The following is a 24,343-nucleotide window of genomic DNA, read 5'->3' on the forward strand; positions in this document are numbered from 1 at the left end:
ATAAAAAATAAAATAAACTTCTGGCGTTGGGCTGTGCAATATTTTTCCAACTTCGAATATTCCTAGCAATTTCTGTTAAGTGACATTTTTATGTTTCTGTTGTTGAATAATCAAAGTCATTAGATAAACATCAACCTCAATGTTGTCATGTTCATGAAGTCATTAATTCTTAAATAATGGAGGTGAATCATGGTAGCGTGATAGCGTGCTAATCTAAATATCTATCTGCAATGCCACTTGATAAAGATGATGACAGATGTGTGACCAGTCTCTACTTTATTAACGGGTCACACACATGTAAATATTATAATTATCAGATTAACTGTGAAATTTTTTTTAAGATACCATATTAAATTAATGACCTCTAATCCGTCTAAAAATTTAAGGAGTACTTACATGTAGGTCCTAATAAGTGGACTTATTGTCTAATAGGTCCTATGAAAAAAATTTATCATAAAAAAATGTCACTAATTGCAAGTTTTAGCGACAATTTATAAAAATCATAACAAAAAAATCACTAAATATCAATTTTTAACAACGTATGTAAAAAATTGTCACAAAAAATTATTTTTAACAACAATTTTACCAAGACTTATTTTCAATAGGACTTAATGAAAATTAAATCTAACAATTAGGACCTATTGGTAGTTCATCCAAAACTACTTAAACTGTTCATATCCTCAACAGCAGTGATGACTTCATGATCATTATATTATACCCTCCCTTCCCTTGATTTAAAGACATGAGATACTTTTCACTAAGCCAAAAAAAATGGATTTTCTGCAACATGTAAGACATTCAAGAGCAAAACAATACTTGGATGGTTTTCCTAATGCCTTGAGTCTGTTATTTGAAGCAACTGCAACAGAAGATAAAGAACACTTCCTTAATCTACTCGAAAAAAACCCAGGTGTTCTTGAAGACTCCACCACGGTAGCATCAGATGAAACTCAATTACACACAGCCTCAAAGTTGGGGCATATAGTAATAGTGAGAGAGATAGTACCAAGAAAGCCTGAATTTGCAAGAGAGTTAAACCAAGATGGGTATGGTTGTTTGCACTTGGCTTCTTCAATGGGACACCGTGAGGCTGTGCAGCTGTGAATGGGAGGCTTGAAGTTATGAGGGCATCCCTGCTCGATGCGTGGCCTGAGTCTGTCATGGTGGAGACTGAGAGAAGAGAGGCAGCTCTTCATATTGCAGTTGTGTATAATCAGATGAGTGAGGCGGAGGAGCTCATCAATGCCAAGGACAGTGGTGGCAATACAGTTCTTCACCTTGCTACCTCCAGGAAACAATTCCAGGCAAAATCTCTCTTTTCATCTTCTTGTTATTGATGTTGTTTTGTTGTCTGTCTGATTCAATTGTTGAATTGGCGTCATCCTCTCAAGCATGAATCAGGGACAGGATCTATGATTTGAACTTTGGGGGTTGAAAGTTTGTAAATCCTAATCAAGAAAATATGAATAATATTATCAAACTAAGGATTACTACCAACATAATTGAGTATAAGAATATGAACACACAATCGAGTATAACTTACAAAAAGTAAATAACTGACAAAAATAATTGCTATATATTTAGACATGTGAAATTGTACTTGACACTTATTCATGATATAAAAAGCATCTAAAATAAATTCGACATCAAAAATTCAAACAATGTTTTCTCAATTTATGTGATTAACTAGCTAAAAAATCATCTTTCATCATATTTAGTTGTTTTGTCTTACAAGTTTTATAGCTGAAATATAAGTTTCAATGACCAGTTGAAATAGGTTAATTAACACAAGACAAATTAATCTATCAATAAAAGAATAACTTGTTTTAATAAACAATATCAAATTTAATGAACTCATATTTTAGGATGTAATGTCAAAAACAATCAATATACCTATTTCAAAAAAATGACCAGACAAGAATGAGTGATAAAATAAGAGATATCAGTAAATTAAATGTTGACATAAATGACGAGCAGAAAACAAAAATCAGTTCTTACATACTTAACATTCAATAACATGCAATATATTTACTTTTGTATGAAGTGCAAATAAACATATACACATGTTTTTTTGTGTGAGCATCTGAAATTTGGAACAAGCTAGAAAGAAAATTCAACAGTCATCTTCTGTTTTGGTTTTATCAGGCTGCTTCCATTGGGCTTGACTTGCATATTGTCAATCCTCTTGGGGGGTGACACAAAAGGTATACCAATTACTAAAATTGTAATTACATATTATTTTTATCTTCTAACTTTCTATAATAACAGATATCTTAAATTTTAACTCTACAATAATCAGCACAAATTAAGACCTTTCTTCACTATTAGTAGGCAATACAGAGCAGCCCAGATAGTATTATTTTAGAAATGAAAATTCAATACAGAGAAATACTTTTTTGTTCTGTTTGTTTTTGAGTTTTTACTTCATTGTTCATGCAGACTCTGGAGACATTGCTTGTGGGTAATCCTACCATTAAGGCTTCAGTGGAGGTGAATACTGTGAATGCCCGTGGTTTTACAGCTCTGGACAGCTTTGATGTCCAACTGCCAAGTGGCAAAGAGATGGACATGGAAATCGACAAGATCCTCCGAAGAGCAGGAGCATTACAAGCCAGACACTTAACCACACCAAACCTAGGCCTACCCAACGGCAGAGATGAAGTTCTTATCGACATCAAGAACATTTTTAACAAACAGCCTTCACATGACCCCTTCATCAAATCCTCCAAAAATTTAAAACAACTGCCAATAGATGATGCGTATAACATAATGTTACTAGCAGCAGTAGTGGTAGCAACTATGACCTTTTATACAGCACTGTGCCGTCTTGACACCCTCCAACAAAATATAATTATTCCAACAGGTTTGTTCATATTCTTCAACTCTGCAGGGTTTTTTACATCAATAGCCATGATTATATACCTCACAGATGATCAACCCATGAAACTATGGCTTCTAATCTCTCTGTCCTCACTGCTTGGATCTTATACATGCTTAATAACCAAAATATCGCCAAATGTACCTCTCAATCTGCTCTTCCTAGCAAGTCCTGCCCTGCTCTTGGCAGCTGCCAGGGTTTTTGCCATTTTTTGCAGCTCGAGTTGCAAGTACCTGCCATGGAAATGCACAAGGAATCTTGATATCTATTAATGTCAGACACTTTATTCAATGATACAGAAAATCTCTCCCCTAGTTAAATGGTTTTTTTCATCTTGAGGCTTCAAATTTAGAGGTTCTCTACTGGCAGAATCTAGTGCTGTGTATAGACTGTAAGATGTCTGAAAACTGTTGGATTTTAATAATTTGTATTATATGAATGCTTTTTACCTAGAACAATGAAAGTGCACCAGTCATATTAATGTACCCAATCCAGCCATTTCACTTCAAATTCAAGGCCACTGACAGTTTGAATGCTAAAAGGCTTGGCCACAATGACTGTGGACTTAGCAGTCTCCAAGCATTACTGACTTAGCTCATCCATCATTTTAACATCTAGCTGCATATAGACTTCAACCAGGAATTCTCCGTATTCAATGTCTAGAAGATTAACCATCACAAGGTAACTATATGATCAAAAGAACTGTCATGGTGAATCCATGTTCCAGAAAATCTGGATTAACCTGTTATAGAACTATATGCTTTTTCACTTTGTTATACACGTTCGATAAGGTGCTACCATTTCAATTAACATGGTTCGCTTTATGCTCAGAACCAACAAGAAAAATGAAGAAGAAGAAAGAGAATTGCAAACACACTTTATTTGTGGCTTTACATATTTTACCCTAGAATCAGACCCAATATAATTTCCTGTACAAAACATCAGGTCTCTAAATAATTAATTGATGATAAGGATGAAATTCAGAAATAAAGTTGGTCAATCAACAGTGGTGACCTTTAGTAGATATGGTATTCTGAAAATTTGAAAATAAAATTAGCTTTCGTAGTCTTCTAGGAATTTACATATTTTGTAGGTTTTATAGCCTATCTTACAGTCGATGCCGCTAAATTTGCAGGTAAATATACGTGGCTTTGCATATTTCCCAACTATAGTGCATCTCCTCACTTCCCCTTCAACCACTCTCTTCAGTACATCACTGATGTCACCTAATGCCCAAGCTAAGGATACATGAGGGCGTGGATCCTGTGATCAACAACCAAACTTTTTTAGACAAAAAAAAAAAAAAAAAAGTAATAATAAAAAAAGAGATAACATAAAGAACTTCAATTGTTACTTCAATTGATTGAGCATTATCAACATACTTGTGGAAGACTACAATTAATAACAAGCCAAACCTTATAAAATTCAGGAAGATTGTGAAGCTTGTAAACCTCATTAACAGCTTGAATCTGCTTCCTTATCTGAAATCCATTGAAATTTAATTGAATCTCACAGTTTAGGTGACATGGTAATTAATTAGGGAAAATTGGCCATAAGCCCTTCACACTAACAGCTTCCTTCTAAAAGTCCGAGTTTTAAATCTTTAATGCATAAAGTCCCTCCGGTCAATGTCTTTAATGCATAAAGTCCATATTCTAATAAGACTACAATATTATGGGCTATTTTACCCTCCTTCTATTGGCAGTCACTTAAATATTCTTGTACACATATTTTTATATGCTAAAGCTCATATGAAACTCTGGACAATGATTCAGTAATTGGAAACGATTTGTGAGAAGTAATAGAGAAATCTTCAAGATGGCGAAGATCGATTTTTGCTGTTTTCGTTTAACAGCAATTCATTTGAAATTCTTGCATTTCGTGATCGATTTTAAGGTACTAAACAGGTTCAAATATATTCCATTTAAAACATTGTTTTTTCATTAGTTTGCTTCTTCACGAAGACACTAATGGGTGGGAGATTGACTTCCTGCTGATAATTGATGAGTGTGAGGGGCTTGTGGTTCTTGTATAGCATGCGGACTCAAGGCTTGGGTTCAAGTTCTTATATATATACATTTCTGTGGGGATGTGATTTGGAAATACTCTTCTGATCCTGGGGAACGCTCATGATCCTCTTCTGGTCACCTGAAAAAGAATATACACTCCGGTCGGGAGTGCCGGAATTAGCACTCCGACGGGCAAGTTAGTATCTACACTCGAGGAAGCTTGTATTCTAAGTTAAACATAGTAATTCTCGCATACCTTTCTCAATCGGTTATTCCTTTATTTATACTTGTTCCCTGGGCTTCGTGACCAAGCCCATTTGTCACTCGCTATTCTCCTATTTATCCGGCTCCACAGTTCAGTATCTACTCGGCCTATTCATTATATTCGGCACTCTCATCGTGCAGAGTAGTGCCATGTAACATCTTCCTTCCAGAGTGCGCTTATGATTATTCCAACTATCCGGCTCCTACAATTGCCCCCCAAACACCTCGCTAGCATCAGTTAGTCGGTGTGTTTGGCTGGAAGTCAAAAATTCGGCGGTTAATTCTCTTCCCAATGCGTGTCAGAACGCGTATGTGATCTTTGGTTATCGTAATGCTTTCCCGTCCCATTTGTACTTCTCTCGCATTTAATACGATTTGAAGTTTAAGTCCCTTCGAAAACATGCTTTTTCGAATATTTGAACCTCCTGGGCTGCTAGTCGGTATCTCTTCTTCAACGCGTTTTCTGCAACTCCTAACCGTTCTCTCCTTGTCTCCTTTGCCTTTCGTAAGTTTTCTTCTCTTCTTCTTGCAATCCTATTTTCCGTTTTTATTTTGATTCAGAGTATCTTTGAATCTTCACTGGAATGGCTAAGCATTTGAATGACCTCCTTTCCGAGGGTCGAATTTCTGGGTTCCGAAGGCATTTTTCTATCCCTGAGGATGTCCATCTTTCTCTGGTGATGGACAATACTCTCGATATGGAGAGGGACGACCAAAATACAATCGTCTTCCCTCTCCTGTCTATTGCGGAGGGCAGGGTTCGCTTTCCCCTACACCCATTTCTCAGGGCCATTCTCCGCTATTGGAGTCTGATTCCTTCGCAACCCAATGTGAACTTTTTTCGAATCATAATGGGAGTCGTAGAGTTGAACCGGCGTCTCAGGATCAGCCTTGGCATTCCCGCGATTCGGCACTGCTATGCTTTAGCCAAATCCCCCGGTCGGCTCGGGCGCTACTTTCTCAGGGCCAAGGACACCGACCATCACTTGGTAACGATGCTTGCCAGCTCTGGCAAACGAGTTGACGATGTGATGGTCAATGTCCGAGGTAACTGGGAATTCGGCGAAGGCGAGGATCGCCTACACCCTATTCCCAGACAGAGGGGTGAACTAGGTTGCCATGTAACTCTTTGTTTGTTGACCTTTCTTTTATGCGGCTCTTTTCTCCAAGCCTTACCCTTTGTTCTTGCAGGCAATAAGTTGAAAAGGATTTTGACCTCAACTGACGACGCAGTCCTTGCGGAAATCAAAACTGTGCTAAAATACTTTGGCCGTCCAAACGCACAGAAGCAAGGGAGGGCTGCCCATATTCTCCTGCGGTACGAGCCCACCTATACTACGTTTTCGGCGGCGGACGATATCCCGATCCCAACCGGCCAGCAACACCTTACTGCCCTTGTTTTCCCCAGTTTCAAGATCCTGAGGCAAATTGGTCTCGAGGCCTCTGATTCGGAGCAGGGCTTAGAGCTGGTTGTCGAGGTAGATGCCGAACTAAAGAGGGAGTTTGCTGCCGCACTAAAGAGGGAGTTTGCTGCCGAGGCTGAAGAGATCGACGAAGCTCTGAAATCAGCGTTTGAGGCAGCCGGTCTTAATCAGCCTAGCTCTCCGTCCACTTCGGGTTGGGCGGAGTTTTCCTTCGGAGATATTTTTACGAACTTGGGGGACCTTCCCGGCACTTTTTCAGAAGGCATGGCTAGGGAAAATCTCACACAAATGGCGAGAAAGAGAAATGCCGAGCGAATGGCTGCTCGAAAGAAAGCCGAGGCCGCTCGTTCTAAGCTTGCCCCGGTTGACTATTCACATACGATTAGTGGAGAGAAAACGGCTCAGGTTGTTGTGGCCGAAACGGAGGGGGCTGAACAGCGGGTTACGGAAGAATCGCTGGTTTCAAAAGAGCAGGGTGAAAAACGTTCCGCCGAGGGAGAGGCCGGCTCAGAGGATAGCCCTGCTGACAAACGGCTTCGCTTAGAGGAGTCCGACGTGGTTGTCCCCTTTGTTGTTCAACCAAAGATCAAAGGCACGCCAATCTCTTCTGACGCATCTGCCATGAAGGATCCAGCCGTGGCGTTGAGTGTGGCCGCCTCGGTTTCGTTACCGGCTGATAAGGCCACCTTTCAAGAAGAGCCGGATTTGGTAGCTATAGCTTTCGTTGCCCAGTCGGCCCTTCTGGTATGTATACAATTCTTTCCTTTTTGCTCGTTTGGTTTGGTTTGCATAGCCTGTTGGTTGATATGGTGATCCAAACTTGTTTTGCAGACAATTGGAAGGAGAGCCGAATTACGCCGTCGGCAGCGTGATGCTATTGAAAGAATTGGCCGCTTAAAGTCTGAAGCTAAAGGTGAAAGAAGCAGGGCCGAGTTCGAGGTGATGAGAGCCGCAATGGAAAGTGCTCGAGCCGAAGCTGAAAAGGAAAGGACTCGACTGCTGACTAGCTTAGGTCCGAAGCCGAGGATAGGGCGAACGCGAGCGAGGAGTCGCTCAAGTTAGCCTAGGAGGCGCTTTCCAAGGCCGAGGCCGAGGTAGAGGAATTGAAGGCGGCCAAGGAAAAAGCAGAATCTGTAGCTGCTATAGCGCTAGAAGCTGGGAAGACCGCCGCCTTGAAGGAATACGTAGATGAAGTCCCCAAATTCGAGAATCAGGGATTCAAACATGGGTGGCACAAAGCCCTTGCTACCGCTGGAGTTACATTGGCCTTGCCAATTCCATACGAGCAAGTGAACGTTGAGCCACTTGAGTCTGATCCCGAGGATTGATCTGGGAGACATTCTAGTTTTGTTACGTATCTTTAATTTCAATGTACATTTTTGTTTAGTGGATTCAAGGTAATTTTCATATATAAATTAGTTATTATCTGCGCTCAATTTATTAATGAAAATTTCCTTCCTGTTTCACCATTACTTGTACGCATTTTTTTTTTTTTTTTTTTTAATTGAAGGGTTTTGCCTTCCACTCCTTTGGGTAAAATGATTATTGTCTGTTGTGCCTTCTAACTATCGATTGGATAATAGTGTAGTCTTTGTTAGAATATAATATGTAAAATGTTGCTTTAATAATTAGGTTAGTATAATAATTAGTATGCTTTAATAATGTACCTTTAATAATGTTGTTTGGTTTGTGCTTCTACTTTCGGTTTGTAATTGTTCTCCCTCTCCTCTATAAAGGAGAGAGCTCAACACACCATTAAATATATCAATCAATATTACATCAATTTTAAGATGGTATCAGAGCAGGTTTAGAACCTAGTAATTTCGCTTCACCGGCGGGCGGCAACCTCGCCTTGGCCGCCCGCCGGACCTCAACCTAGTCTGCCAAAATTCTCTACACATACCTTCATTCTTCTTCACCACCTCGCCGAAGCAAATCCAAAATCCCTCTGGGACATTTCGTCGCACACCATGTCTGCAACAATGATGGGCATGACACACACACAGAGATGAGGCTGCTATCTATCACCTTCTCTCTCTCCACAAGGGCAAAACCCAGCTTGCACATGGCTGCTACTCCAGGTGCCGTTGTTGTCACCGGCGACCACGCACCTTTTCTTTCCTCTTCTTGGGCATATGCAGAGGCTGCCCAAACAAAGATATAGCTCTCTCTATCTAGGTTGGTGGATATTATTGCACAGCTTCACGAAAACTGCGATGGCCATTGAAGCACTGTCCGAAAAACTAGATCTGGTGCTCCTTCGAAGCACACATCTCAATCTTCAGCCGGACCTCTCATCTTCCAACTAATACAAGCTTCCTCTCTCTTGCTGGTTTTATGTTCAACAGACCCAACACACCACGCTTCGGCTTTGTCGGCATCCCCGTCACCTCCCTCGCCAACCGCGCCGTCGCGCTCGGCGTCTGATTCATCGCCGTCGCGCTCGGTCCAAGACCGCGTCTTTCTTAGTCCCACCATTTTCGCCTGATAAACCCATCGGTGGAAGCGTCGTGGACTCAAGTCTCAGCCTGGAAGTTGAAGGACGTTATCGGAAATCCCAGCTCCGGGAGCTTCTGGAGAGACACTAGTCTCGGCCGCTTCGCCATTTCTCACCGCTTGCTTCGCGGAGACACCGTTGCTAGCCTCGCTGTCAAATCCTCTGTTCAGGTTACGGACATAAAACTCCTAAACAATATGATGAGTGACCATGGCATACTCTTATCGTGCGCTGGAAAAGCTCTGCCTCAAGCGTATGTCTGTGAAGGACGAAGATCTGGAGCTCCTTGCTCATTTCCCTTGCTTCAAGGAGCTCGTTCTTGTCTGTTGTGATGGCTTCGGTACCAGTGGCCTTGCTGTCGTTGCTAGCAAGTGCAGGCAACTTCGAGTGCTTGATCTGATTGAGGATGAGGTTACGGATGATGAGGTGGATTGGGTTTCTTGCGGATGTGGTGATGGCCATTATTGCAGATTTCATGCTTGTCTACCTCCCTGCTCCTACTGTCTCTCTCCACTCAAGGACATCCTCATAAAATAAAATAAAAACATATCAACACACTGCAGCAGTAGAGGGAAAAGGGCCACACACACACACAACACCCACGTTATTTCCCGCTTTTTCTTTTATTTTAATATATATATATATCTATATATTTTTTTTTATTATAATATATTTCCACCATCCTCTAAAATAATAGTTCTCCACTTTTTCTCTTTCTTTCCAAACTCAAACCCCTCTTTCACTCACATGGGCTTGTTCCCATTCTCCCCCTCATATTTTCAATTTTTTTTTTTTTCAACTTTTCCCACAGTGTTTGATCTGTCCAAGACGTGGCTACTAACAAATACCAACCACACTATTCCCACTCAACTTTTCTTTACACTCTCATCTTCCCCACTACCCACTTTTATTTTATTATTTAATCAACATACCCATCTTTCTTTTCCCACTAACATATTTTATTGTATTATTTATTTATTTATTTATTTTTTCTTTTTCATCCCACCATTTCAGAACCCATTAACAGTCTGTTCCCCACTCCCACCTTTATTATTTTTATTCATCATTTCATCACCATCCCCTTATTTATTTATTTATTTTTTTCTTTTTTCGATTCCCTTCTTTTCAAAAAAAAAAACAATTTACAAATTTGCACAACAACCCATATTTTATTCATCTCAGGGATCCACTCCGATCACAATTTTACACCAAAAAAAAAAAAAAAAAAAAAAAAACAACACCAAAAGCTTTGTTTTCTTTTCTGCAGACGGCCACCCACCGACCTCACTTCTTCGCCTATTCCGCCGGTCTTTTCTTCTTGCCTCCGTCCTGGGCGGCTCTTGACGGTGCTACCTCAGTACTTCCTTGTCCACCAAGCACGTTCACTCCCCCATACTCCTCCACTGCAGCATATGGCGAACCTCCAAATCGAAACATAACGGTGGCCTTCCGCTTCAGCTCCTTATTTTCCGCCTTTAGCACACTTATCTCTGCTCGCGCATCCTTATACATGCGTTGGAGCAGAGCCAGTTGGGCGTTTAACTGCTGCACCTCATTTGTCCTACTCTGCAGCCGGTGCGACAAGTTTGTGACCGCAGTCATTGTTTCAACACAGGACTTCAATGTATACTGATTAGCTTCAATATCTGTTTGCACTGCCATTTTTTGCTCCACCGACCGCATCGGAAAGTTCAACGGAGCAAAACCAGAGGTGTTTGGTTGAGGTTCACAGGCCACCGCACCAGTTATCTCTCTTGTTGACTCGTTGAGGTCGGGAAAGAGAGTGAGCAGACCACGGGAAGAAGAGGCTATGTTCTGGGTAGCTGAACGGGAAGAAGAAGCCATGTTTTTGGGTTGCTGAGTGTTTCAGAGAAGGGTTGGTTACAGAGTGTTACAGAGTATCTCTCTCAAGACAACGAAGAGTTTCTCAGAGGTTTTTAGCCAGTTTTTTGTCTTAGCCTCTGCCTCTGCCTCAGCCTCAGCCTCAGCATCCGTCTTGGTTAAATAGCCAAGGCAGACACGCGCATCGCGCGCCACTTGACGCCAGACGACAAAACGGGCGCGCAAGCCAATGTGGTGACGTGCCTCGCCATCATGTCCGACACATCTTTTTATGACTTGGGCTCGCCTTTTGATGGCATGCCTTTTTATGGATTGGGCACGCCTTTTGATGGCACGCCTTTTGAAAGATTGGGCACACCTTTTGAGGGTGCGACTTTTTAAGGGTCCGACAAGACTCTGTAAACTGTCCCGACATTGATTCCGGTTAGCTCCTTCATGGGTCCGACAAGACTCAGTAAACTGTCCCGACATTGATTCCGGTTAGCTCCTTCATGGGTTCGACAAGACTCTGTAAACTGTCCCGACATTGATTCCGGTTAGTTTCTACAAGGGTCCAGCAAGACTCCGTAAACTGTCACAACAACTGTCACAGCATTGTCTGCTACAACGGTCCGACATGACCCCATAAACTGTCTTCTACATCGGTCCAACACGAGCCCGTGTCTTCTACATCGGTCTGCCATAACCATACAGTCTTCTACAACGGTCTGACACGACCATACAGTGTCTCCTATCCATTTTTTATTTTTCAGATTATTTTTCTGTTTTGTTACTCTCTCCAAACTCAAGTTGGTTGGTTCCTATCCTCCTTGAGTTTGAGGGGGGCTGTTAGAATATAATATGTAAAATGTTGCTTTAATAATTAGGTTAGTATAATAATTAGTATGCTTTAATAATGTACCTTTAATAATGTTGTTTGGTTTGTGCTTCTACTTTCGGTTTGTAATTGTTCTCCCTCTCCTCTATAAAGGAGAGAGCTCAACACACCATTAAATATATCAATCAATATTACATCAATTTTAAGAGTCTTGGCCACTGTATTGGTTTGACTTCAATGTATCTGAACAAATAAATCGACTTTAGGTGCCGAATAGATTATTGAATCTGAACTTGCCCCAGCTGCTTCATGAATTTGAAACGCCAATTATCACCATATTGACGAGTGCGTTCATGAAGCGGCTGCGGTGCTGAAGCCATTTAGATTGATAAATCTGCCATTGCCCCAGCTGCTTCATGAATTTGAAACGCCGATTATCACCACATTGATGATAAATCGACTTTAGGTGCCGAATAGGACTAGTAAATCGATTCATGAAGCGGTACTCACGGCTGCGGCACTCAAGCCGTTTAGATTGATGAATCTGCCCTTGCCCCTTCGGAAATGAAGATTGCCTAATAGTAGTATTTGATGGGGGCACGACTTGGTCGGCTTCGGGCTATTGAGGTTTTGATATTAATGAGATTGCGTTGGGGGCGCTGCCCTCGTAGGAAATAAATGAATGAAGGTCCTATTTAAGTGCTCAGTGAGCAACTCAGTTTAGGTCTTTGATGAAGGATAGACAAGCGCGAATGTCGAATAGGCTCTTCTTTAACAGCAAAGGGGAAGCGAGGACGCTAGCTGAGCTGGGAGGAAACATGAATTGAAGTGGCGAACCTTCGCGCTCGGGGGGTAGGACTTCGAGGGATCGGGAGAGACATCAATCTCCTCGTCGTCGAAGTAGGTCGCCTAGGAGGGACAAGGAGCCACAGGGCAAATCCCCGCAACCCCGTTCTGGAAGGGAGCCCGAGGCGAACCCACGCCTATTGAGTTTTGCAGTCTTCGTGGGGAATAGGCCCATGACAGAGGCGGACTCGATCATTCGAGATTCAAGTGTGGCGGTCGAATTTGCTCGGCAGATTTTTCCTCCCGAGGTTCAGCAGTCGATGGTAGGTCGGTAGGACTTCGACGTGTTTCGTGAAGGCATTCACGGTGCGGTGAAGGGGCTCTATACCGCCTACGAAATCAACATGTGTCTCTGTGCTTCCCGCCGAGAAATAGAGAAGAGGGATGAACGCATCCGAAGTTTGGAGGCTCGTGTGGAAGCGGCTGAGTGTGAGCTAAGGTCGGTCAAGGCCGTTCAGGCACAGCCCATCGGACAGGCTAATCCAATTGTGGAAGAAAGGGTCACCTAGCGGCTTATTAGTACCGCGCTTGCTGATCGTGATACGACGAGCATGTTCGCGATGGAATCCGCAAAGGGGAGGGCCTATGAAAAAGGCTTCCACGAAGGCCGGATAGTAGGGATACAGAAGACCAAGGAGAAGCTCGCCGAGGAGGTTTGCCGATGCGAAAATTGTGGATTTAAGCATGGTTGGATTAAGGTGCTTCGGGCCGAGGAAGCTCTCCGAGCAACGGGCATCGATTCAGCATTACCACTGTACCAACGTGACCATTTTCCGTTTTTCGCCTTTGAAGTCAAGCAGAGTAAGGATGAGGGCGACGCCGTATAACTATGTAATACCACTGTAACGTTTGAACGCGGATCGTGTGCATAACTATGTAATTATTGCCTGATTGAATAAAAACGTTCTATTTTAAATGTTTCATTGTAACTTTCATTCGGCACACACGTGTTTGCATGTGTTTTATTGTCTAAACATTGATCGGCACGAGTCAACTAGGCATTTTCATTCAGAACGGTTATATGCTGGCTTGGCAGGAGCATCCTTCAATTGCGCCGATGAGTTTTTCGGATTCGGAGGCTTAACCGGCCCGAAGGTATTGTGCGCCGGGGGCTCCGAATCCGAAGACAATCGGCCCATCTATAATTTCTGTTTATATAATTAGGCCATTTTAACAAGGCAAAAATTAGTGCATGGAGTGGCTGTGGCACATATCAATCGACATGGGGTCAAGATGCTCGGCCGGTTAGATTAATAAATCTGCCCTTGCCCCAGCCAGTACATGGACTTCACGGCATTCTCCCATAATTGCCGTTTATATAATTAGGCCGTTTTAACAAGGCAAAAATTAGTGCATGGAGTGGCTGCGGAAAATGTCGTTCGGCGTCCGTCGTTTGGAGTTCAATGTTAATGAAATCGCCTCGGGGCCACTGCAAAGATTTTAGAAATAAAATGCCTTGAACTTTTCGCTCCAGTGACTTCGCTTTCTGTGCACAAACTCGTTTTAAAACGATTTTGTTGTGTGGGGTTACGTAAGTGTGATCGTCGAATGGAATTTTTCTTCAGCAGGGGAGAAGCTCGGACTCTGGTTGAGTCTGATATTGCGACGACTCGCAACGGGGAAACCACTCGCACAGGAGGCAGGGCGCTCAAGAAACATCAGCCTCTAAGTCGTCAAAGCAGATCACCTCGAAAGGAAAAACAGCAATGGCGAAGTTGTCCGCAACCGCGGCTGAGAAATGGGGCCGACGTAGCTCCGCGGCCGTTGAGTATTTCTGTTTTCGTGGCGAATTCCTTTCTTGTCTTGGATCTTGGCCTTGACATTGTCTATGGTGCCAAAGGTTTCCGCCTCAAGGGCGATTATCTCGTTGGTGTGAATCGTGGATTCAAGAGCGGTCAGATCAAAGCATTTTCAAGTTGCGAGTGCCCTCTGATCAGCGGGCATTGATTTGGCGTTGCCGCTTGTACAGCGCGATGTCGTATGAGAATAGATGTTGTAATGCTTCGAATGCGGACGGCGTTTTTTGTAATTACTATTTAATTGAATAAAATGTTTCATTCTAAAAGTTTATCTCGTTCTGAACTTTTGTATGTTAAATTTGAGCATCTTATTTTGAATGCTGGTACGTTTTCTCTAGTTCATGCGATTGTGCTGGTTTCAGCCTACATATCCCTGCTTAGATGTATAAATGTTTTCATTTCAGAAGGGCGCTCCGAATCCGGAGACTTTATCGGTCCAAAGACGTCATGCGCTGATGGAGCTCCGAATCCGGAGACTTGATTTGGCCAATCGTGACATCCATGAAGGGCGCTCTGAATCCAAAGGCTTTATCGGCCCAAAGAAGTCATGCGCCGATGGGGCTCCGAATCCGGAGACTTGATTTTGCCAATCGTGACATCCACGAAGAGCGCTCCGAATCCGAAGGCTGTATCGGCCCAAAGACTTCATGCGCCAATGGGGCTCCGAATCCGGAGACTTGATTTTGCCAATCGTAACATCCACGAAGGGCACTCTGAATCCGGAGACTTGATTTTGCCAATTGTGACATCCACGAAGGGCGCTCCGAATCCGAAGGTTGTATCGGCCCAAAGACGTCATGCGCCGATGGGGCTCCAAATCCGGAGACTTGATTTTGGCCGATCGTGACATCCACAAAGGACGCTCCGAATCCGGAGCCTTTATCGGCCCAAAGACGTCATACGCCGATGGGGCTCCGAATCCGGAGACTTGATTTTGCCAATCGTGACATCCACGAAGGGCGCTTCGAATCCAGAGGCATGATTTGGCCAATCATGACATCCACGAAGGGCGCTCCGAATCTGGAGGCTTGATTTTGGCCGATCGTGACATCCACGAAGGGCGCTCCGAATCTGGAAGCTTTATCGGCCAAAAGACGTCATGCGCCGATGGGGCTCCGAATCCGGAGACTTGATTTTGGCCAATCGTGACATCCACGAAGGGCGCTCCGAATCCGGAGGCTGTATCGGCCCAAAGACGTCATGCGCCGATGGGGCTCCGAATCCGGAGACTTGATTTTGGCCGATCGTGACATCCACGAAGAGCGCTCCGAATCCGGAGGCTTTATCGGTCGGTCCAAAGACGTCATGCGCCGATGGGGCTCTGAATCCGAAGACTTGATTTTGCCAATCGTGACATCCACGAAGGGCACTCCGAATTCGGATGCTTGATTTGGCCAATTGTGACATCTACGAAGGGCGCTCCGAATCCAGAGGCTTTATCGGCCCAAAGACGTCATGCGCCGATGGGGCTCCGAATCTAGAGACTTGATTTTGGCCGATCGTGACATCCACGAAGGGCGCTCCGAATCCGGAGGCTTTATCGGCCCAAAGACGTCATGCGCCGATGGGGCTCCGTATCCGGAGACTTGATTTTGGCTAATCGTGACATTCACGAAGGGCGCTCCGAATCCGGAGGCTGTATCGGCCCAAAGACGTCATGCGCCGATGGGGCTCCAAATCCGAAGACTTGATTTTGCCAATCGTGACATCCACGAAGGGCGCTCCGAATCCGGAGGCTTGATTTGGCCAATCGTGACATCCATGAAGGACGCTCCGAATCCGAAGGCTTTATCGGCCCAAACACGTCATGCGCCGATGGGGCTCCGAATCCGGAGACTTGATTTTGCCAATCGTGACATCCACGAAGAGCGCTCCGAATCCGGAGGCTTGATTTGGCCAATCGTGACATCCACGAAGGGCGCTCCTAATCCGGAGGCTCTATCGGCCCAAAGACGTCATGCGCCGATGGGGCTCTGAATCCGGAGACTTGATTTTGGCCGATTGTGACATCCACGAAGGGCGCTCCGAATCTGGAGGCTTTATCGGCCCAAAGGCATCATGCGCCGATGGGGCTCCGAATCTAGAGACTTTATTTGGAACATTTTTGAACTGGATTGCAGAGTCAGTAAACAAGCATCTTTGCATTACAGAAGTGGGAAGTGTACATGGTGAGCCATTCAGAACCAATATCATTCCCACAAGTGGAAAGTGCCTTAGGAGCAAGGCCGCGTGCCTAATTTTCCATCAACCAGCCTTCTATCGTCCAAAAATGCCTTAAGGGGCAACTTTATCGGCGTGCAGCGGCGCAGCTAGATGCGTTAATTAGACGTCTTGAGAAGCTGCTACCGGTATCGCCTACAGCTTCCGTGGCTTCTTATCACGAAGCCGTCCAACTTTGTCGAGACTCGATTTGACGCTTCAATGGAGTTGACCTGCGTCTCCGTTGGTGTCTTTCCAGAAAGGAGATAGCATGCTTGTGCGGATTGCCGGGAACCCCGAATTTGCTCAATGCCGTGTTCGGTCGGGAAGCGTAGCAGCTGATGATAGGTGCTTGGTACGGCCCGAATGGTATGCAACCAAGTCCGCCTCATGATGAGGTTATACGGCGAAGGGAGCTTGACGACCAGGAATTCCACTTCCACCGTTTGGGAGCCTGCCCAAACGGGTAACGTGATTTTCTCCAACGGATACTCCGGATTCGCGTTGAAGCCGAACAATGGATGAGGAGCCGGAGATAGGTCTGATTCGTTGAAGCCGAGTTTGATGAAGGTCTCGTAATACATGACGTCCAAAGTGCTCCCCTGGTCAACGAGGACGCGTTCAACGGTAAACCGGTTCACGTGTAGTTCAATGACCAATGGATCAATATGGGGGAGTGTTATGCCGATAAGATCAGAATCGTCAAAGATAATGCTCGGCGCTTTGTGGGGCTGTTTCGTTTGTGCGCGTTGCTTCTGGGGGGCTGAATGGATTGCATGTATGGTACGTGGCGTTGGAAGACTGTATATCATATGTATAACGCCGAGGGGAGGTGACTCCTGCCGAAGGGCGACAGTTTTGATTGTGCTTTTCTGGACGTGTTGCTGGAGCCGACCATCTTGGACCAATTCCTCAAGGTGGTCTTTCAAGGCATAGCAGCTGTCCGTATCATGACCGTGATCTTTGTGATATTCACAACGTCTGTCCCGCCTTCTCGTGTCAGGAGCTCTCACCATCTTGGACGGCCATTTGAAGAATGGAAGATGTTGGATCTTGGGCATAATTGAGCTGATCGGCTCTGACAGCTCCGTATATTTCTCGTCGGCGCGCTTTGTGCGTCTGCTATCGACCTGCAGTTGCTCATTGACTTGGTGTGGGCATCGATCGCTAGATCGGCGAGAATCCCATCTCTTGTCTCGTTTAGCCTGCTGTCGTGGTTCAGGGCTTTGAGGTGGTGCGGAACTTATTGGCTGAGCGATTTCGGGAGGGGCCGTTTTGTTGGCCACGTGTCCGGCTTTAACCCGCAAGGCGTCATCTTCCACTTTGCAGTATTCCTCTACTTTCTTCATCAACCCCCAGACTGTTTTGGGGGATCTTCTAGTCAAGGAACTGCGGAGGGCACTATCTGGGTGTAGTCCCATTTTGAAGGCGGTGATGGCCATGGAGTCGTTGCAAGCGTCATCGACAAGGTTAAAGCATTCCTAATATCACGCCAAATAAGCTCTTAGTGTTTCTCCTGGCAAAATTTGCATTGCCCAGAGGGAATCGGCTTGCTTTGGCTGGACTTCGTTGGTAATGAATCTAGCCTTGAAGGATTTCTGTAGTTGGTGGAAGGTTTTGATCAAAGCCGGCTCCAGTTTATAATACCACCGGACCGCCAATGGTCCCAAACTGCTGGGAAATATTCGGCACATGAGGACCTCGTCGTCTGCATGCAATGTCATGGCCTGCTTGTAATGGCGAAAGTGATCGGTGGGGTCTGATTTGCCGTCGTACAGGGTGAACGACGGTGCTTTAAATTTCTTTGGTAGCGCAGCTTTTGCAATCCGTCGTACGAAGGGATCGTGTTGGTCTTCGTCCGAACTTTTCCTTCTTCGCTTTTGCATTGTACAGGGACTTTTTTCGGAAGAACTGGTGGTTTCAAGTCGTCCCTTCTTCCTGGGCTCCGGGGATAATGAGTCGGAGTCGCTATCAGTGTCTTGTCGTGCTCGAGGTTGTCGACCGCCTGTCTTCGAAGATCGTTCCGGATTTAGGCGCGCAGCTTGTTTGGACTTCGCCATTTCTAAGGCCAAATCTTCACAAAGACGTTCGTTCTCAGCGATCATGTTCTCCAGCCTCTGTTCATTTTGCTTTGCTTGTTCCATGATCGCCTGCATTGTCTCGTGCTCTGAAGTCGAGGGTGAGGCAAAATTCAAGGCACGTCGTGCGGCGATAGTCTCTGGTCCAAGCAAGTTTGTTGGAGTGGTTTCATCGTGAGGTATAGGGTTGACAGTGACTGTCGAAGGATCTTCCGTCACGCTCGCCATGGATGTGCTTGAGTATTTCCACAGACGGCGCCAATGGTGGGGATGTGGTTTGAAAATACTCTTCTGATCCTAGGGAACGCTCGTGATCCTCTTCTGGTCACCTGAAAAAGAATAAACACTCCGGTCGGGGGTGCCGGAATTAGCACTCCGACGGGCAAGTTAGTATCTACATTCGAGGAAGCTTGTATTCTAAGTTAAGCATAGTAATTCTCACATACCTTTCTCAATCGGTTATTCCTTTATTTATATTGGTTCCCTAGGCTTCATGACCAGGCCCATTTGTCACTCGTTATTCTCCTATTTATCCGGCTCCACAGTTCAGTATCTACTCGGCCTATTCATTATATTCGGCACTCTCATCGTGCAGAGTAGAGCCGTGTAATATCTTCCTTCCAGAGTGCGCTTACGATTATTCCAACTATCCGGCTCCTACAATTTCGATCAATGTTCGAGTTAGAGTTGGAGTTTTGTTCGATCACTTCATTCAATTAGTGTTCGTGTTAGAGTTAGAGATTCGTTCAATCACTATTTGATTCTTAATAATTCGTTCAATCACTATTAGATTAATTTTACTTAGATTGCTTTGATAATATATGTCGAAGTGTTTTATTTGCTGATACTTTGTTTAAATAATAGTAACATTTTACTCTGGTTTGCTATAATAATATGTAATCTGTCATTTATCTGCTAATGCTCTATTTTAAATTAACAGTAAAATTTTACCTTGCTAATGCTCTGTTTTAAATTAACAGTAAAATTTTACCCTGTTAAAGTTATTATTTAATTTTACCCTACTAAAGTTATGTTTTTGTAATTGTTAATTATAGTGAGTATGGTGTTTATGGTGTTTTACAATTTAAAAATTAAAAATTTATAGTAAACTTACTGTGAATCAGAGTAAATCAAAGTAAAATTTTACTATTTACATCAATTTCGATTGTAAAAATTCTACTATTTTTTTAAAAAAAATAATTTCATAATCAACCTAGATCTTGGTGAGAGGTAGGGATGTAAGAAAAATCAAAAAAATGGATCAAACCGATTGAACCGGACTAAACCAGCTATATTTGGTTTGTTTTTTAACAAGAATCAGTCTGTGCAGTTTTTAAATTTGATTTTTTTCAGTTTTCGTTCGGTATCGGTTCAAGCACCTTATACACCGAACTAAACCGAAACCGATCGCTTCAACATATATTGCATTTATAATATATATATATATATAATAATATAATGATATTAATAAGTATAATAAATTATTTACCTTAAGTAATTAACCTTATCATCTTTATAGCCTTACTTTGTAAACTCTTATTATATATAATCTTAACTCTAACTCATTATTCTTGAAACCTTAGTATTTTTTAACTTTTTTTTGTTTTTATTTTTGTTAATCTAGGAATTGAAAAGTATTTATTAAATAGATGGATTGGATTGGTTTGAAATAATGAATAAATAACTAATTTAATGTTTTTATATAGATTAGTGATTATATTTAAAAGGGCTCAAGTGTGAAATATCCTAAACCGACTCAATCGCACCGCACCGCACCGCACCGAATCGAGCCGAACTGAATTGTTTCAATTGGTTTGGATTGGATCGGTTCGATTTGATGGGAGAAGAAATCTGTATCAGTATTCAAAATAATAGAACCGACATTATCGGTTTGGTAAAATTTTTTACTTAAATATCGATCATACCGAACCGATTACATCCCTAGTGAGAGGGTTCTAAAAATACTTATTTTATTAAAAAGCGACATTTAGATCAAAAGTAATATTATTTTAAAGTTTTAAATATTAAATTAGTCATTAAGGATATTTTGGTAATAGTGGTGTCTGTTGGATTTTTCAAGGAAGTTTTTCCGTGCTTGTTTAATGTATTAAGTTTTATTATAAAGGCATTTTGACCAAATTTCCCATTAAATTACTAGAAGAAGAAAAAAATACTCATGTGCCTATCAAGTAACATAATATGGTGCACAACCAGTCCGTTCTCAATACAATTAAAAAATAAATAAAAAAAAACCTCTCCTGAGAGGAAGACCTAAGTGAACATAAATGCCTCAACCCTGACCATATCTTGTCCAGGACAATGTACGTATGACAGCATAAAAAATTTGTGAAGTTTTCATAGCAATGAGAACTTAAAGAGACTAGTATGACAATAATATTAATGGCATTTTCAAACAAACAACATATATTCTAGAGCTATTACTAAATACTCATGTTGACGCTAGTGTCATACACCGTGTGAAAAAGTAAAATTGTCTTTGGAAGTTGGAATGCACTTACATCTACCTGCCACTTTAAAACCACATAAAAGTGCAGTATAGAACTATGAATAAAACCAATGTGCATTCCAATTTAAGGAGGAAAAACTGCTCACAACATGATAAAAGTGGTGCAAAAGGACATTATCAAACATACCTCTGCCAATCCTTTTGTTATAACTGCAATTGAAAGAAAGGAGCGCGTGCGATCATCATTCACAAAAACGTCCCACTCATTAAAATCAATCCAATACCTGTTTCACATCACAACAATGAGTGAAACCCATATCATAAAATATATGTGCCATCACATTGTCATTCTTAATAATTGAATTGGAACATTATAAGCTGGACATATATCTGACCTGCTCTGAAACTGAAGCTTCTGATGAAGCATTGCCACCACCGAGTCAATTTGGTGCCGTCGAATTGGAACAGTTCTCCCCAAACTTATGTGGAATTCTCTCCCCAAGGAAACTTGTTCAAGCTTCAGATCATCAGTGCACAAAATGTTGACTGGGATGTCAATGTCAATGGCATTTAGACCAGGTACACGAGATGAGACCTTCTTCAGAAACTGGGCCAACTCCTTCATTGGAGCAGAAGGGATACGAACTATAATGAGACATATAACTTAATTAATGCTATGTTCTAATTCTGGAACTCAAATTAAATAAAATGTGACACACTTCAGATGTCTTTAAATCAGTTGTTCGGAAAGGTCAAAGATAAACTGCATGATTTCATTCCAAATTTAATCATAATGACACTAGCACAACACCAATAATTCTCATGATCCAATTTGCCATCCTACTACATTCGAGCAATATGCCAATATCGATTACCGAGACACAAGCATGCACACACTTGACACCAATATATTGGTTAATCTGAAATGGCGTCTTAAGAAACACATAGGGATGTACAAAATGAATGAAATTTCTCAAATTTCTTCATAAGCAACAATTATTTCCAATACTTAATGGAATAGAGGAAGAATAGACTTTTAAGTTTGAGCCTAACCATAGCATTGACCACTGGCAGTCTGTTTGATTAGAGTAAAAAATATGATGAAGAGTGAGTTTAAAAAATAAAAATAAAAATAAATCACTTTGCTCCATCAAACTATCACACTAGTATCACTTTCACTCCTCAACTATCAATTTGAACAATTACCGCCTTAAAATTTTAACATTTGTTCACTTTACTCCAAACCATCAACGGAGCTAGTATTTTTGACAAAATATCACACTTCTAGGCACACAAAAATTGTGCATGTGATTTGCATAATTTGATTATATCTAGGGGCTATAGTTTGATACAATTGGTTGTATTTTGTGTTTTATTAAATAATTTCAAAACAATTTGTTGTGTTTTATTGCATGGTGTATACATATTTGTCCCCTTATCTGTCTCATTACTATGGACCAAAGTAAATCAATACCCTCAATTAAGCATGTGTGTGCCAACAGATGTGATAATTCCATCAAAATTAATTTCATTAAAGGTTTGGGATAAAATGAACTAATGTGAATAATTTAAGGGATAATTGTTAAAATTGATAATTCAAGGGTAAAGTAATACAAGTTTGATATTTTGAGGGGGCAAAGTAAAAAAATTTTAAAATTGAAAAAAAAATCTTTTGTATACATTTCATTAAGTTTAAATTGTGGACAAATTACACCAATAGTCCCTATATATTTGCTCTTTTGTCATTTTGATCTCTGAAATGTTAATTGGCTCAATTTTGACTCTGAATTATAATTTTGTCTCAATTTGATCCAATTGGTAACAACTGTTACCATTTTTTATGAAAAACGTGCACGTAAGTGCCATGTGTCATCCTTTTAGGGACAAAATTATAAACTTACACAATTCAATAAGTTAATCTCAACCAACTCAATAATTATTTTCCATCAAAACTCCTAATGGTCATATCAATTAGACCAAATTAGAACAAAATCTAAAATTAATGGTCAAAATTGAGTCAATTGAAAATGTAGGGACCAAAATGACTTAATAGACAAACTATAAGGACTACCGGTGTAATTTTCCATTAAATTTTTGTGAAAATTTTGTAAGAAAATAGAAAGTGGGATAACAACTAGAAAATTAGAAAAGAGATAATAACGAACTACTTTCAGTTTCACCAGTTCTTATATGTGTGTATATATATTAGGATAAATTGTACTATTAGTCCTTGTAGTGCAAGTTAAATGTCATTTTAGTCTCCGTAGTTTCAATTTTAACAATTTAACCTTGTACTTTTAATTTTGTTGTAATGTTGTCCATCCGTTATGCATCGTTAACATTTTGAACGAAAAAAAATCACATACAAAATTAGAGAGACCAAAATGAAATTTAAAAGAAACTATAGTGACAACTAATGTAATTTATTCATTACACCGATAGTTCCTATGTTTCGTTTAAATTTCACTTTAGCCCCTTTAGTTTTGTATGTGATCTTTTTCTGTTAACAATTCTAATCGTAAGTAACGGATTTCAAATTGTTCAAATTAAAATTATGCAAACTAAAGTAAATTTGACTTAAACTACCAGACTAATGGTATAATTTACCTATATTTTATTTTATTTCAATAAAACTAAAGGCAAGTTTGCATAATGACATCAATTTTATATGATTATTTTTTTTTTAACTTTTAAGACTGTATTTAGTTCAAAAATTTTAATAAGAATTTGAAAAGGGGTATGAAATATAATTATGTTTTATTCACATTTCACCCCCTATTTCCAATTCCTTCCCAAATTCCTACCCAAATCCATAACCCAAACACAGTATTACTTTCCACCACTTTCATTCTAACTCTCAACTCACCCAAAAACAAATCCACAAACCCAGTTGAATTCTAAGCTTAAAATGGAAAAGAGGCTTTGGAGTTGTATCTCATACTAGTACTAAATCTATGGAAACAATACACAAAACGTGACATTTTTTAAGAATATTACCTGGGATGTAGACATGTAACGCATAGTTGCCTTTAACATGAGGGAAGCTCCGAATCCTACTCGCCTTGCCATTTGGCAAGTAGTCTGATTTATCACCTTCTTCCTCAAAAAAATCAAACACTTGATGAGCATCAAATTCAAATCGTATGTACATATATGTGTATGTATGCATATGCAGAGAGAGAATTGAAGCGTTAAAAGATGTGTTACCCATAGAATTGGGAGT

The 24,343-nt window shown here is 41.6% G+C and overlaps 2 protein-coding genes across 2 annotated transcripts; one reads left to right on the forward strand and one right to left on the reverse strand.

Annotated features, from left to right (window-relative positions):
• The first annotated feature begins 742 nt into the window (after positions 1–742).
• Positions 743–3,336, forward strand: LOC114281179 (uncharacterized). The gene is made up of 2 exons (XM_028223629.2): positions 743–1,304; positions 2,440–3,336. Exons 1-2 carry the CDS (start codon positions 1,122–1,124, stop codon positions 3,148–3,150), a joined length of 894 nt encoding a protein of 297 aa, XP_028079430.2. The 5' UTR covers positions 743–1,121; the 3' UTR covers positions 3,151–3,336.
• A 392-nt stretch (positions 3,337–3,728) lies between these two features.
• Positions 3,729–24,343, reverse strand: LOC114281173 (uncharacterized). The gene is made up of 5 exons (XM_082878181.1): positions 24,118–24,343; positions 21,516–21,765; positions 21,308–21,404; positions 4,294–4,359; positions 3,729–4,141 (listed from the first exon to the last, which is right to left on the reverse strand). The coding sequence occupies exons 1-5, from the start codon at positions 24,329–24,331 to the stop codon at positions 3,932–3,934; spliced, it is 837 nt and encodes a 278-aa protein (XP_082734307.1). The 5' UTR covers positions 24,332–24,343; the 3' UTR covers positions 3,729–3,931.

Source organism: Camellia sinensis, chromosome 1 (genome assembly GCF_055761805.1).
Source record: "Camellia sinensis isolate YWXY chromosome 1, ASM5576180v1, whole genome shotgun sequence".
NCBI lineage: Eukaryota > Viridiplantae > Streptophyta > Magnoliopsida > Ericales > Theaceae > Camellia > Camellia sinensis.

Bases quoted from the DNA above. Each gene is read 5' to 3' on its own strand.
- LOC114281179 (XM_028223629.2), top strand. From the start codon at position 1,122: ATGAGGGCATCCCTGCTCGATGCGTGGCCTGAGTCTGTCATGGTGGAG. The intron at 1,305-2,439 runs GCAAAATCTCTC...TTGTTCATGCAG, and splicing joins CCTCCAGGAAACAATTCCAG to ACTCTGGAGACATTGCTTGT.
- LOC114281173 (XM_082878181.1), bottom strand. From the start codon at position 24,331: ATGGGTAACACATCTTTTAACGCTTCAATTCTCTCTCTGCATATGCAT. The intron at 21,766-24,117 runs GTAATATTCTTA...GTCTCATTATAG, and splicing joins GTTACATGTCTACATCCCAG to TTCGTATCCCTTCTGCTCCA. The intron at 21,405-21,515 runs GTCAGATATATG...GATGTGAAACAG, and splicing joins AAGCTTCAGTTTCAGAGCAG to GTATTGGATTGATTTTAATG.